The 16,265-nt window shown below is 44.9% G+C and overlaps 1 protein-coding gene across 3 annotated transcripts in view; it reads left to right on the top strand.

Moving 5' to 3' along the window:
* The first annotated feature begins 463 nt into the window (after positions 1-463).
* The window catches only part of INTS4 (integrator complex subunit 4), a 63,141-nt gene continuing 47,339 nt past the window's right edge, over positions 464-16,265 (top strand). For 2 of the 3 annotated variants that reach the window (XM_039497137.1, XM_039497138.1), the window contains exons 1-8: positions 464-633; positions 1,078-1,269; positions 8,383-8,500; positions 9,669-9,775; positions 12,354-12,539; positions 13,974-14,024; positions 15,207-15,295; positions 15,616-15,736. In XM_039497137.1, the coding sequence (XP_039353071.1) occupies positions 580-633; positions 1,078-1,269; positions 8,383-8,500; positions 9,669-9,775; positions 12,354-12,539; positions 13,974-14,024; positions 15,207-15,295; positions 15,616-15,736 (918 nt within the window). In that variant the 5' untranslated portion in view covers positions 464-579. Of the gene's footprint in view, positions 634-1,074; positions 1,270-8,382; positions 8,501-9,668; positions 9,776-12,353; positions 12,540-13,973; positions 14,025-15,206; positions 15,296-15,615; positions 15,737-16,265 lie in introns of all 3 variants that reach the window. The other variant, XM_039497136.1, reaches the window with a different exon arrangement.

Genomic DNA, 16,265 nt, shown 5'->3' with positions numbered 1-16,265 from the left:
GTTCGGGCCCCTCTTGGACCATGAGGGGAATAAATTTGTTAGTGACACACCCAGCACCCAGTGCATTGGAAGGGGCAGATACAGAAATCTATTTATGTGGTAACAAAAGACCCCCAAAAAATCTTTCTGGGAATTAAAAATGTGGAGCCAGATCCTGAGCTCTGCTGATTGCCCCAGCTGAGAATCTGGCACAGGCTCCTGATCTCACTACAACCTGCCCCCAGCGGGGGAGCTCCAGCCCCCATCAAGCCTCTCTCTAGCCTGGTTTCAGAGTAGCAGCCGTGTTAGTCTGTATCCGCAAAAAAAACAGGAGTACTTGTGGCACCTTAAAGACTAAAATAAATTTGTTAGTCTTTAAGGTGCCACAAGTACTCCTGTTTTTTTTTTTCTCTAGCCTGGGAGTCACTGGCCATAGAGAGGAGACCTCCAAATGTCTAGGAAGGACAGTTTATCTTTCCGTCACCATCTCTATGATTTCGTTTCCGGGTGCGGGGGGAAGGAGAAGGGTCCGGTACAGTACGGTGGCTGAGGCGGCTCACGCCCTGCCGAAGGCGAAAGGCGGCGGTGGCGGGGCTCAGCATGGCGGCGCACCTGAAGAAGCGGGTGTATGAGGAGTTCACTAAGGTCGTCCAGGTAATGGGCGTAGTCTGGAGCACGAGGGGGAGGCTGGGGAAGGGGACTCCCCCGGGGGAGGGGCCCGGCCCCGGGCCGAGCAGGGCGACTCCTGGGCGGCCTGGGGTTGCAGGAAAGGCCGCTGGAAGCCTGAGGCCTAGCACTGAAGCGCCTCCCAGTCCCAACCCGGGATCCGGGAGAGGCCTCGGGCGGCTCCTGCTCTTCCGGAACCACTAGTGCTGGGAGGGCAGCACAGGGGAGCCGGGCAGCTGCCAGCCACCCCGGGACCCCTTCGGTGTGGGGGTGCCCCCAAGGGACCCCTCCGGAGCGGGGCTCCACGGGGCAGAGAGCCCTGGGGCAGGGCCCGCCCGCCCCAAGCGGTGGGTCGGCTGATAAAGTGATGGAGGGGCTGGGGCCTGGCTGCTGGGATGTCCCGCCTCACGCCGTGTCACTGCCCCGCAGCAGCAGCACGAAGAGATCTCCGCCAAGAAGCTGCGGCTGACCAAGCCCAGTAAATCGGCCGCGCTCCACGTAGATCTGTGTAAGGCCACTTCGCCGGCAGATGCCCTGCAGTATCTGCTTCAGTTTGCCAGGAAACCAGTGGAGGCGGAAAGCGTGGAAGGAGTTGTCAGGATCTTGCTGGAGCATTATTACAAGGTAGGGAAATAGGGTGCCGGGGAGCAACCTGCCTGACGCTTAAAGCAGCAGGAAGTGGAAGCACGTTTGTACGGGTATATTTCCGGACATGGTTCTGGTTGGAGGGGTGTGTGGCTCAAGCGTTTGGTGATAGAATGTGGCGTTGCTAAGAGTGGATAGGGTTTTGGAGTGAACTTCCCCAGGCTGGGGTGACAGACTTGGGTTAGCTGGGCTCCTGCTAATAAAATAACTGTGTAGATAATGCTTTGAAGTTGCTGCTTGGGTTCTGAAGTGTAGGGAGGTGGATGAAATTCGGAGCACCCTGGTATTACTGTGTCCCATTGGTTTTCATCAATCCACCAAGTTTCTATGATGCTTATTATATCAATAGCATCATTTAATACCAGTTGCTCAAGTTCACACACCTTAGTAGTTAAACTTCTTGTGTTTGTATACAAGCACTTGTAAAATCTGTCAATATTTACTTGTCTGCCTTCATCTGATGTAATTGAATGGAACTCTTTTTCATTTGGCTGTTTCTCTTCGGTTCCTACCTGTACTTTATCAACTTCTATCCTCTTCTCCTTACTAAGACTATAGAATTTCCCTTTTAATCCTCCCCAGTGGATGTGGTTGTCCAAACCATGTGTTCCTCTCAGAGGTGAAAGTAAGCCAGTCCGGTCCGGTGAGGCATACCAGCAAGAGCCAGTACGCTGTGCCGGACCGGACCGCCTTCCCCAGGCTGATGACTTAAAGGACCCGGGTCTCTGCTGTGGGGAGCCCCAGGCCCTTTAAATCGCCGCCAGAGCCCTGCTGCTGCTACCCCAGGGCTCCAGCAGCAGGGCTCATGATTTAAAGGGCCAGGGTTCCCCACAGCGGCCAGAGCCCCAGGCCCTTTAAATCGCCACCTGAGCCCCACTGTTGGAGCCCTGGGGTAGTGGCAGCAGGGCTCCGGCGGTGATTTAAAGGGCCCGGGGCTCTGCTGCGGTAGCAGCGGCCGGAGCCCCTGGGCCTTTAAATCTTGATTTAAAGGGCCTGGCTATTTAAAGGCCCTGCCTCTTCCAGCTGAGGCCATGCTCCCTGCTCAGGACTCCGGCGTACCGGTAAGTCTTTTAAGTTACTTTCACCCTTGGTTCCTCTGCACCTGTTGACTTTCCCTCAGCCCTTGGTTTGAAACGTGCATTACTACCTTTTTAATTTTACATGCCAGCAATCTGGTTCTGTTTTGGTTTAGGTGGAGCCCATCTGTCCTGTATAGGTTCTTCCTTTTCCCAACGTTTTCCCATTCCTAATAAATGTGAATCCTTCCTCCAAACACCATCATCTCATCCACACATTGAGACCCTTCAGATTTGCCTGTCTAACTGGCCTGTATGTGTAACTAGAAGCATTTCAGAGAACCCTACCATGGAAGTGTTGGACTTTAATCTATTACCTAGCTGCCTAAATTTGGCCTTCAGGACCTTTCACCTACTTTCCTCTATGCCATTGGTACCTACATATACCAACTGGCTCCTCCCCAGCACTGCACATAAGTCTGCCTGTCTATGTCTTGAGAGGTCCGCAACCTTCACATCTGGCAGGCAATTTGCCATGCAGTTCTTTTGGTCATCACAAACCCAACTGTTGGTGGAAAACTCCCTTGTAAAACTCTCCTGTTTGCTGCTCCTGTGGGCTGCTCGGTGTCCTATGCAAAAAGAGTTGGTGGTCTAAGCCAGTGGTTCTCAACCAGGGATATGCAGAGGTCTTCCAGGGGATACATCAGCTCATCTAGATATTTGCCTAATATTACAGCTGGCTACATAAGCACTAATGAAGTCAGTACAAATTAAAATTTCATACAGATAATTACTTGTTTATACTGCTCTATGTACTACTATACACTGATATGTAAGTACAATATTTATATTGCGATTGATTTTTTAAAAATAATTATATGATAATTAGAAATAAGAAAGTAAGCAATTTTTCAGTAATAGTATGCTGTGACACTTGTATTTTTATGTCTGATTTTGTAATCAAGTGGTTTTAAGTGAGGTGAAACTTGAGATACACAAGACAAATCAAACTCCTGAAAGAAGTACAGTAGTCTGGAAAGTTTGAGTAAAACCATCATCCTAGATTTGTGGTTAATTAGCACTGTGGTTGGCAATTTCAGCAGATAGGCCAAGAAGCAAGTTGGCATGCCGGATGAAATACAGTAGAACCCCATTTATCTGATCTAATTGGGACCGGGCCCAGATCAGGTAATCAAAAATTGGGATAATCCAGAGAATGGGAAAGTGCGAGGCTGCGGCGCTGTCTAGTGGCCAAAGGAGAGATTGCTCACTCTGGACCTGTGTGTTCTGGTGGTTCGGTTAATATGGAGAGCCAGATAATGTAGTGTCAGATAAACGGGGGTCTACTGTATGTTATCTCTGCAGATGGTCCCTAAGGGTAGAGCCCTGTGCTAAGAGAAAATTTGTAGCCACATCCGATCGGCAAACATGGTTCACGGATATAAAGTGAATATCCACAGATTTGCAGGGCTCTAGCTGTAAAATTGTCATGGTTGTGTCATACTCTCAGGGCAGTGTGCGGGAAGCTTGTAAAGCTGCTCTGTTGCCCCGCTGTACCTGCTCTGTGGACATTTTAGTTCAGACTCTAGGCTATCAGTTTGACCCATGTCACCAGCTCTCAGCTAACTAATAAATGAATAATGAAAAGATGTATACTTTGTTGGCATCTAGGTAATAGTCCTCCCCCTAATCTATACATTCAGACCTCAGTGTGAATAATAGATCTGCACAGCAAACTGAAACTTTGCTTCTGAACAGCCTCGTGATGGTTCCCCTTTTAGGTAATCGTTACTTCCCTTGTTGATGAAGTCACAAGGGGAATTGCTTTGGTCATTTTCAGCCAACTAACCTGGTATCTGCGAAGGTATGAAATTCAGAACAGTCCTTCTGGGATTTAATTTTGTGAACCCCATCCTGTTTTATCAAATTATGTAGGAGTTCCCTGTTATAATTGCTATTACTCCCTTTCCAAGATGCTCGGTTGAAGACTATTTCTTGCCCTCTTTCTGTGCATGTTCACAGGCTGAGAGGTAGCTTGTTCCCACAGTGTCCTCAAAAGCATTAGCAATCATACCAAGGTTGTAACTGCTTCATGAATACCTAGATAGGTTGTTAATTTCAACATACTTCTTTCTATATTCTCTTACATTTTATCTTTGGGTATGTCTTTACTACCTGCCAGATTGGTGGGTAGCGATCGATCCAGCGGGGATCAATTTATCGCATCTAGTCTAGACGTGACAAATCGACTCCCGAGCTCTCTCCCCTCGACTCCTGTACTCCAGCGCCACGAGAGGCGCAAGCAGAGTCGACGGGGGAGTGACAGCAGTCGACTCACCGTGGTGAAGATACCACGGTAAGTCGACTGCTGCCACTCCCCTGTCGAAGACACCATGGTAAGTCGATCTAAGTATGTCGACTTCAGCTACATGTAGCTGAAGTTGCGTAACTTAGATCGTTCCCTCCCCCCCCCCCCCCCCCAGTGTAGACCAGGGCTTTGAGTCTATCCCGTATTGAACTCAGTATAAGATTTTTAAGCCATATTGATTTATTTCTACACTTTTCCTGCACTGGGATGTTGATTGAGACTATTTGGTGGCTTTCTTCTTACTCTTAACTAAAATCTTGATGGAAACTTCTTTGCCAAATATGACTTTCCAACAAACTGAAAGAATACAGGTGCTGGCTGGTGAGTCTTGCCCACATGCTCAGGGTTTAACTGATTGCCATATTTGGGGTCGGAAAGGAATTTTCCTCCAGGGAAGATTGGCAGAGGCCCTGGAGGTTTTTCGCCTTCCTCTGCAGCATGGGGCATGGGTCACTTGCTGGAGGATTCTCTGCATCTTGAGGTCTTTAAACCACTATTCGAGGACTTCAATAACTCAGACATAGATTAGGGGTTTGTTACAGGAGTGGATGGGTGAGATTCTATGGCCTGCATTGTGCATGAGGTCAGACTAGATGATCATAATGGTCCCTTCTGACCTTAAGTCTATGAGTCTATGAATACATAACATAAGAAACCTAACACATCCTGGCCATGTCCCAGGAAAGCCGTTGGGACAGATTTCCCATAATGTGTATTTCTCTTGCTCACCTTTCAGAGGGAACAATTGCATGAAAATATGTCTGGGAAGAATAACTATCATTCTTTAGAATAGGGTTGGATATCATACTTCAGGGGAGAGGGATAGCTCAGTGGTTTGAGCATTGGCCTGCTAAACCCAGGGTTGTGAGTTCAATCCTTGAGGGGGCCACTTAGGGATCTGGGGCAAAAATCAGTACTTGGTCCTGCTAGTGAAGGCAGGGGGCTGGACTCAATGACCTTTCAAGGTCCCTTCCAGTTCTAGGAGATTGGTATATCTCCAATTATTATTATTATTTATTAAAATTACCCATGCATTGTCCAACTGACAATGGACAGTGGAGGGTTATACTGACAACTTGGTAGGAGCCACAAGGCAACATCTAATTATAATTGGGCAACAAAAAGACAGAGATGAAATTCTGTGAAGACAATACAAGATAACATACATGGTTAAATCTACACATAAGCCTGATATTTCAAGTGCTTCACAGCCACAACTGGGGCCAGATTTTCAAAAGTGTTCAGACCCGACAGCTTCCATTGTGATGTTCTGGCCAGATTTTCCGAAGAGCTGAGCACCCAACATGCTGTGATCTTCTGAGAATCCTGTCACTTATTTAAATGCATAAATGGGAGCTGTAATCTTTTGAAAATTTGGCTCTTAAGAGCTCAGAGTTATTTGCAGCTGAGCTGATCCTTGGAGCCTTTTCCTGACTTGTCCACTTGGCCAGGAGTAGGGAGCTGGAGGTTCTTCCTCTTACCTGTGTACTGGTCCATGAGGTAACGACCAGACCTGGAAGCTAAGGTCAGTTTCCCTAATCCACTGCTCAGGGCCAGGAAGTGGGAGAGAGAAACACCTCAATAATCTTTTTAACTTGTTTAAAAGAAAATGGCAAGACTCATTCATGTAGGATTTAAAAAAACCCACCCTTTATTAGAAATAGTTAATTTCATTGAAATCTAGGTTAATGGTATCCTTTTAATACAAGAACATCAGAGACATTGGAAATGTGCGTAAGCATGTAGTATATTCTGTGGAAATCTGTGCCTCACATTATTGAGGTAAACAGTTTAGTTATACTGCATATTGTACTCCTTGGGGAATTCTGCAACAAAAAATAAAAAATTTGGCACACAGTATTTTAAAATGATTCAAAATTCTGAGTATTTTATTTGTCAAAATAACACAATATAATCACACCAGTTCCAATTATTTTTGGTCATTTATTTCAAAATACCTGTCAGCAAGTATGCCTGTAACAATACAGACGACGACAACAACAAAAAAACGATTCAGGAAATGTTTTTTTGACAAATAGATTCCTTACTAGGCATATTAATACAGAACTCTGAGTAATAATTCATTTAAACTACAATACAGAACTGTATTTCCCGTACCCCCTCAGAAGCAGTGTAAAGGCTTGGGGGGAGTCAGGGGTAACGAAGTAGCTGAGGGAGAGGGGAGTAAATTGCTGGGATGGTACCTGGGTGTGAACTTGGAAGGTTGTTGGGTATGGATGGGAAAAGTATGGAACGTGTTTTTTTGGGGGGGAGGGGCGGGGAGGGATTGTTAGGGAGCTTCCCCCATGCAGATCCTGGCTGACCCCTAGCCTCTCCCATTCAGTCAGGGACATCTGCCCCTGTCCCCATGTGTCCTTGCACGCCCATCCATGTGTCCCTCCACCCTCCCCCCTCAGACACCCACACCCCCATCCCCATGTGGCCTTGCACACCCCCCCCCCGTGTGGCTCTGTACCCCCATCCCCATGTGTCTCTGTGTCCCTACCCAGCCACTCCCCTGTCCCGATGTAGCTCTGCACCCCCTGCCTCATCGCCATGTGGCCCTGCACATCCCTGCCTCCTGTGGCCCTGTGCCTCCATTCCCATTCATCCCCAGAACATTAAACCATGTGAACCATTTGTGACAGAATCCCCAGGGTGCAACCTGGGACTGTGGAACCGCTCCCCCAAGGTACAGAATGTCATACATTAATGCGTGATGATATTGCAGTTCTGATATTCAGGGTCCCATGATTGCTTGGCCACATAATGTAACTCTAGTTCTTACAGATCTTGTCTCCACAGTCTAAGGGCTTGTCTACACTGGCACTTTACAGTGCTGCAACTTTCTCGCTCGCGGTGGTAGCTATGATCTTCATGAAGGTGGTTTTTTAGAGCTCTCTCCCAGTGCTTTGCCACGACTATACAAGCCATGTTAAAGCATTGCCAGTGTAGACTAGCCCTTAGTTAGATTTCTCTTATACCCTTATGGTAGGGAACATTTCCAAGTATGACCTGATGCATAGTTGTCTTCCTAACTCTGCAGACAGCCTGAATCAGTAACTCTGAGTGATGTGGACTGCTCCAACTAATTTAAATGGGATGTTGATTCTGATGCCTAATGATGGCAACATGATTATCACCAGAAACTTTCCCCATTGAGTAAATTGGCAGCTTTCTCCTTTGTTTGTAGGCAGAAACACAAGACACTCATCCGCCCCAGTGTTAAAAGCCTCAACTGCTTCCTTTGTGCTAAACCCCAAACTCCTTTTGGGTGCCAAAACTCCCAACTCCCTCTAACCACCTTCTAAAATCCTCCATCTTTCCCATCAATAATTGTTACATTTGTGTTGTCAATAGAAAACTCTCCTGCATGCTGAAGACTGAAAATGTACAGTGTAAAACTGAAACCATTTGAGCCATCTGACTTTAGTATCAAAATAACAGGGTATACTTTTTGTCCGTGCATTACTCATTTCATATTCAGTGAAAGAACTCTTTTGAAATGTTCTGGGAGCTACCACGGGAATCTCAGTATGCCATCAAATTTAGCATTGCTGTGCTGCAGTAATTAGTGCTAGTGAGGGGGTGGCTCCAGCCCTGACATCCGTCGTTTTGTGCTGTATGTGGGTCCTGCCTGTGTTTCACTATTTTATGATCTTAAGCTGAAAAGAGAGCAGAGGAGACTATCATTTCTTTCATCCCTAGGAGAACGATGCCTCTGTGAGATTGAAGATTGCTTCCTTGCTAGGTTTGTTATCGAAGACGGCAGGATTTTCTCCAGACTGCATTATGGATGATGTCATTAACACGCTTCAAAACGAGAGTAAGTCACACTTCAGATCTAATTTTAAATCAAGGCAGAATCCTCCAGACTTTGTACATCTAAGGCAGTGGTCTCTAACCTTTTTACGCACAAGATCACTTTCTGAATTTAAGATCAACCCAGGATCTACCCCGCCCCCTTCCTTGAGGTCCTGTCACACTCAGTCCATTCCCCCCTTCCTCCGTTGCTTGCTGTCCCCCACCCTCACTCACTTTCACCGGGCTGGAGCAGGGGGTTGGGGTGCAGGAGTGAGGGGTGCAAGGTCTGGGAAGGAGTTTGGATGCAGGGGTCATATGGTCACATTGCACCTAATCTCAGAGAATCCACTGGACACTTCACGAGTTTTACTTTTTATTAGTGTCATTTGTGGTTTATAGATCCAAAATCCTTCAGGGATTGTCACAAATCAGTGTAACAATCTCAGCTGTGGGGTGTGCATTGGCTGAGCCTGGGGCAGGAGGTTTGGGTACAGGAGTTGAGGGGTGCAAGCTGTGGGAGGGAGTTTGGGTGCAGGAGAGGGCTCCAGGCTGGTGCAGGGGAGGATGAGGTGTGCGGACTCTGGGAGGGAGTGTGGTGCAGGAGGTGGCTCCAGGCTGGGGCAGGGTGTGGGGGTGAAGAAGGGGGTGAGGGGTGTTGGCTTTGGGAGAGAGTTTGGTGCAGGAGGGAGCTCTGGGCTGGGGCAGGGGGTTGCGGTGAAAGAGGTGGGGTGAGATGCAGGCTCCGGCTGGGAGGCGCTTACCACAGGCAGCTCCTGGTTGGCGGCGCTGCGGGGCTCGGGCGGAGATCATGATTGACTGGCAGAGGCTCCAAGATCAACCAGACAGTCATGATCGAGGGGTTGGTGACCACTGACCTAAGGACTGTGGCAAGACTCCTATGTGAACACAAACAACCTAAGGATATGATTGGGGATTATTGCTCAGAGCGAACACTATTTTCTCCCCTCTCTTATTCTCTATTTTTATGACCAGTGGAAAATCCTATCATGACATTCTCAATTGACAGTCAGTGGGATTTAGGCACTTTTGGAAATTCCATCCCATGAGCACATCATTTATGTAATACGCGCAGTGGTATATCAGTTTACTTGCAACGTAGACAGTGAGATCTCTGTAGGCTCACAAAATCAGTAAAGAGATATGAAACCTTTCCCTGTTTTGTTTGACAGAGTCCCACCAAGTTCTTGCTCAGCTGCTGGATACCCTGTTGGTGATTGGGACGAAACTCACAGAGAACCCAGCTGTCAGAATGAGACTGCTAGATGTAGCCTGCAAGGTAATATAGTCTTATTGATGAAGTAAATATGCTTTAAAGGCCAAATTCTGCTCCCAGGTACTCATGTAGCTTGTGTTGAAATCAAAGGAAGTTGCATGCATATATCTGGGAGGAGCGTTTCACTCTAAATTTTAAATATGCATAATTGATTTTACCAGAATTTTTGTTTGACAATGCAAAAAATCTACATAACAAAAAGTGTCCAGTTCACTGAAACCCTCAAAATCTCTAAAACTGAATTAATTAGACTCTTGCAGCCCCAAAATAGCTGCTACGACCTACCTGTTAAAATCTGCATTCATATCAGTTTTCATACTTCCCACTTACTTGTTCATGTACAGATTTACAAATGTGGTTAAAAGTTGTTCCTGTTTTCCTGATGGGATTACTGGTGCATGGAGAACCCAGGTGAATAGAACTCTTAAATTTGGATATGGACATTGTCTTTCTACCTGTCTGCAATTCACCTAGCATCCCAATGGTTCTACATAAATCCAGATTCCCTTATTTGTAGGCCTGTCCTCAATCCACTAGACCACAGTTGGCTTTTATATTTAAAAAGACAAAGGAAATGAAGCTCGGAGTTCATAGATAATGTTAGCTGACATTAGTTAGCAGCATTTAGGGCAGGGGCAGCCAAACTTTCTTGCCTGAGGGCTGCATTGGGTTTCAGAAATTGTATGGAGGGCTGCTTAGGGGAAGCTGTGCCTCTCCAAACAGCCAGGCATGCCCCCCCCAACACCCCTCCCCCCTGCTTCTTGCCCCCTGACAACCCCCCCACGACTCCTGCCCCATCCACCCCCGCTGCCCGTCCCCTGACCGGCCCCGACTCCCCACAACTGCCCTCCGCTGCCCCATCCAACCCCCTCCTTCCTGACTGCCCCCAGGATCCCTGCCCCATCCCACCACCCCTTCTCCCTTTCCCCTGACCGCCCCGAATCCCCGCCCCATTCAACCCCATTCCCACCCTCTGACCGCCCCACCCCTATTCACACCCCTGGCCCCTGACTATTGCCCGAACTCCCCTGCCCTCTATCCAACATGCCTCCCCCGCTCCCTGCCCCCTTACCGCAGTGCCGGGAGCACTGGTGGCTGGCGGCGCGGCTGCACCAGGACAGGCAGCCATGCTGCCCATCTAGAGCCAGCCACGCCCCGCGCAGCACAGAGCACTGGGTCAGGCTGGGCTCTGCATCTGTGCTGCCCCAGGAGCTTGCAGCCCCGCTGCCAGAGCAGTGCGCTGGTGGCGCAGTGAGCCGAGGCTGCGGGGGAGGGGCCGGGGGCTAGCCGGCCGGGCAGGAGGGTCCCACGGGCCGGCTGTAGTTTGCCCATCTCTGATTTAGGGGGTATTATTTTTGAAGCTTGTGCAGTAAATGTTATCTGACTTCCACACCTGCTACCTCTTTCCCTCAGCACTCATGTCTCAGGTAAGAGCCCTAGTAAAGATAAAAGAAACAAAGAGCTCTGTGTAAGCTTGAAAGCTTGTCTCTTTCACCAGCAGAAGTTGGTCCAATAAACAATATTACCACACCCATCTTGTCTCAAGAAAACAGTGTCTGTTTATAGCTAAGATAATCTTGTTGTTAAAGGGAAAAACTATACCGACTGTGTTTGATTTGATCAATAAGTGTTTTGACCATTCTGAATTTGTTACAATTATGTCTGTAACCAAAGTACATTCTGTTCATGGAGTAGCCGCGTTGAATAAAAATTGCAGAATGAATTGCCATGAGAGTTAATCAATTATCCATAATTACCTATTTCCATTTTGGTATTTTAATGAAAAAATTATCTGAGTCAGTGAGTCACTCCTCTTTAAATTTAATTTTAAAATATGCTGCTTATCCTTGGTTTATGATCAATCCTCTAGTAAAGTGTTAGAGGAGGAGAATATATAAGAAGAAATTGTATTATACTAAAAGATCTTTAAAACACTTTTTTGGAAGGGATTTAATAGTGTATGTTTCATTGATTTCAGTCTCAATCTGTTGTGGGACAGGAATTCTTGTTAGAACTAATAAATTTAAGGATATCTTTTAAGGTACTGAAGTCATATAAACTCTGAGACAGTTTTGGTATGAGCACAAGACTAGGAACTCTTGAATTCCAACTTTGATACTTTTATTCTTAACTGTAAAATGGGGAGGATGGTTGTAAGTGCCAAATATCCTTGTTGCATGAGCAGTTACTCATTTTGTGTGTGCTGCTTAGGTGTGCAATATTTTGCCTAAATTACATCTGCAACTGTTTTTGAAAATAATGCCTCATGAGACAGCTTATTTTAATTTGTTGCCAAAAAAGCAGTTTTCTATGGAGAGAACTGTAGTGTGTGTGTGCGTGTGTGTAAAATTTCTGATTAAACTTCTTCATGAAATTGTTATTCTGTAGGATTGATAATGTATAGAATAAAATAAGTATCAAATATTTGAGGAAAGCTACTATTGGATTTTTTCCCTGAAAACTGTTGTAACTTTAAAACAAAACACAAACTTTTGGGAGACTTCATCTTATGTGAAACAGTTTGCTGCTTGAAAGGAAAAAATACCAAGAAAAACATTTCTTATTCTTTTCCATTATACAGTATCTGACGGACTCATCCCATGGTGTCAGAAACAAGTGCCTCCAGCTGATTGGCTATCTTGGATCCGTGGAAAAAGGTGCCACAAAAGAAGCTGAAAGCCTGGCTGCCAAAGATGTCCAGAAGATAATAGGGGACCACTTCAATGACCAGGACCCTCGTGTTAGGACTGCTGCTATAAAAGCTATGGTAAATGCTGCTGCACACTTAAATGTATTAGGAGTAACTCAAGAAAACTTATAAGTGGTTGTAAATTGAGTCAGAAAAACTCAAACAGGAGGGTGATTTATTAAGTCATTCTGGTAAATGTGAGAATTAAAGTTACCCAAGTTTCAATTAAATTGGTCTTGAACTAGTGTGAGGAGAATATCCAGATTCTTGTACAATAGATTAGTAGAGGATAAATATATATTTTGGAAGTTTCTCATTTTATAACATTTTATCATTTTTTAACAAAATCAGGCACATTCCGATTAGCAATAAATATGCTTTCCTTGCGTTAGCTTTGGTTATTTTCAATACTGACCACTCCAACTAATGCTTGTTGGGATATAGCATCAGAAGGTTGCTGATGGAAGAACTACTACTTCACTAACTTGAAAAATCCAAGAGGAAGTTTGTGCTTAAAAATAGTGTTTGTGCAGTGCTCAGTAATCTGGGTGTTCAGCAACTGGGTGTTCAGCAACTGCTAGTAAGGTAAAGCCGTTTCCATGTGGGGATGGAGGATATTCAAATTAGCACATGTTAAACTTCTGAAAAAGAGGCAGCATTTAATACAGGATTTCAGTAGGTTCTGGTTGGGATCTCCCTCTGCTCTTTCCATCCACTTCTGTTGTATTTTAAGAACTCTCTTTACAGATATTTTTTTAAACATGTTCATGTGACTTTTTATGGTTAAATTGAATGTCCAAACCTAGATTCTTATTGCCAGGACAATTTACTATCATAGCACAAAAGCCTCCATCATTCTGTGGTTTGAGACCAGAAGGCATTCTTTGGAGGCACCAAAAAACCTTGCCCATGACTATTTTGCTACTGTTTTAATATTTTTTCGTCGTTTGTAAATTGTAGTCTGCAGAGGCCTGTCTAGAAAAGATAAATGCTTTTCTTTCAGATGACACCTACCGGATGGTCTTTCCGTGTATAGGGAACATATATAATTCTATCTTACTATTTATACTTCAGAAACTCATATGGAGCTACAGTATTCTGTGTAGAAATCGTCTGTGGTGGCTAGAGCAGTTTCTACATTTTGCTGGGTCAGTAGTTTAGAATGTTTTCAGGACAAGAATTTATTGAGAATTCATGTTGTCAAGCACAACTATCCAGAAGACTGGAGAAAGATGGTGTTATTGGACACACTAATGTAAAAACCAAGTATGATGGAGGCAAACTTTATACCAAAGTCTAGATAATTATGTATCATAATAAGATGACAATATTTAATTCAGCAGAGGTCATGTAATGGTTGAATGTAGCAGAGAATCAACTGCTATAGGAAGCAATTATTATGGGATTCAAGTCAATGGTAATCAAATGGCAGAGACAATAGCAATGAAAATTGACTATCTTATTTAAAACCATGTGGTAAAGCATCTATTTGTTTTTTTTCTCCTTTTATAGCTGCAGCTACATGAAAGAGGATTAAAATTGCAGCAGACTATTTACAGTCAGGTAATGCCTTATTAAATATTGTGCAAGTTCCTTTTTAGCTTCTGTGACAGAGTAGTTCAATACGAAAGGAAGTATGTTCAGGGGTAGTGAAGCTGTGGAGATGATGTAATTTGCGTTCAGCATGTGTAGTTAGGTTATATGAATCATTGCCTTTGGTAGCCTGAAAATGCAAGTCTTTTAAAAATCCTAGTTTTCTCAGCTATAATAGTCCAGACAGGTATGCTTACTTTTACTGGAGGAGGGAGAGGGTTGGGGAAAAGGTGAGGCATTTTAGTAATTATGGCCCTGATCCTGCAGTCTAACCTTTGCAAGTGGAATCTTGCACGCATGCAGTGTCTTCCAAGCATTCCATGGCCTGGGCCCAGGATATCTAAAAGACTGTCTAAAGTGCTGGGACAAAGACGTGGTTGACCACTATGCTCCTCTAGGATAATGGAACTCTCCGCTTTAAGAGTAAAGCTCATCTGTGCAGGAGACAGAACTTTCTCCGCGGGACTGAGACTGTGGATTGAACTCTGCCAAGAGCTAAGGACCATCACAAACCCCTCCACTTTCTGCTCCTGGTGCAAAGTGCATTTCTTTACCTGCCTTCTCTTATGTAAACTCATAGCAACAGGTATATTTATTGGGGTGGGGGGGAACCCTACCAAAACAAGTTACTGCACTGCACATGAAGAGAGGATGAGCGAACAAACAACATGTGGCAGGTGTGTTGTCACATTGCTTAATGTAGTACTGGAAGGTTCTCATACTGTGGTGATGAACGCAGTATAAGTGCCTGAACAGAATTAAATAGTTTCATTGATGTTCTGATGAGGATGGGGTCTACCTTCATGGGTAAGGTTTCAGGATCAAGGCCTATGAAAATGAGAATAATGTGGAGCATAGTCTGTTGTAGTGAGGACAGATGCTGTGCAACATTCTTCACATGTCTCTGTGTAGTTCAGCCAGTCCTAGAGCTCACCTGAGCAGAGCTAACCAATCTGATAAATATTGCACTGAATTTGTGTAATGGACAAAGGTCTGGTAGGACTAGGTTGAGCTAACTAAATGCATTTTGATTCCTAACCTGACCTAGTTGGTATAGAATCTGTACTTTATCATATAGGAGAGTTTAATGGAAGCTTAAATGTAAACCTGGTGCAGGGGTTTAAGATTAATGTTTGGAAACCTTCATTTCAGGCTTGCAAACTGCTCTCAGATGATTATGAACAGGTACGCAGCGCTGCAGTTCAGTTGATCTGGGTCCTCAGTCAGCTGTATCCTGAGAGGTATGTGCTGTATGCAAACTGACTAAAAAAGCTATACAGGAAGGGAGTAAGCATGCTAGTTCTGAAGGTTTTGTCTTAGAGAAGTCCCTTACGTAGTGGTTTGAAAGGCTATGTATATTAAATACCTATAGCCTGATAAGCCAAAAGGGGGTTGACATGTTGGACTAGATGACTTTTTTTTTTTTTGTTCCTAAGATTCCTTGTGTTATATAGTAGTAGTACAGCGCTGTTTATTTCATTGGCTTTTGTATAAAATGTGTTATCCTTCATGGCAAAGTCTCAGCACGGTGATTTATATTGTGTGCCTTTGTCTTATTCAGCATTGTACCAATTCCTTCTTCCAATGAAGAAATTCGCTTAGTTGATGATGCATTTGGAAAAATATGTCACATGGTCAGTGATGGCTCATGGGTTGTTAGAGTGCAAGCTGCTAAACTGTTGGTAAGTTTCCTTGTTATTCTCATGTCCTCTTGGTAGAAGGTCACAGTATGTTGTCTTTTTTGCCTATGTTTGGGAAAGAAGGATGTGAGGGGTGGCTAGGACTCTTTGAAAGGCTATGTATATTAAATGCCTTTTTAAAGAGGCTAGGACTCTTCAGTTTGGAAAAGAGGAGACTAAGGGGGGACATGATAGAGGTATATAAAATCATGAGTGATGTTGAGAAAGTGGATAAGGAAAAGTTATTTACTTATTCCCATAATACAAGAACTAGGGGTCACCAAATGAAATTAATAGGCAGCAGGTTTAAAACAAATAAAAGGAAGTTCTTCTTCACGCAGCGCACAGTCAACTTGTGGAACTCCTTACCTGAGGAGGTTGTGAAGGCTAGGACTATAACAATGTTTAAAAGGGGACTGGATAAATTCATGGTGGCTAAGTCCATAAATGGCTATTAGCCAGGATGGGTAAGAATGGTGTCCCTAGCCTCTATTCGTCAGAGGATGGAGATGGATGGCAGGAGAGAGATCAC

Source organism: Mauremys reevesii, linkage group 1 (genome assembly GCF_016161935.1).
Source record: "Mauremys reevesii isolate NIE-2019 linkage group 1, ASM1616193v1, whole genome shotgun sequence".
In the NCBI taxonomy this organism is placed as follows: Eukaryota; Metazoa; Chordata; order Testudines; family Geoemydidae; genus Mauremys; species Mauremys reevesii.
The sequence above is the reverse complement of the archived record's forward strand: the minus strand, read 5'-3'. Positions and strand labels throughout refer to the sequence as shown.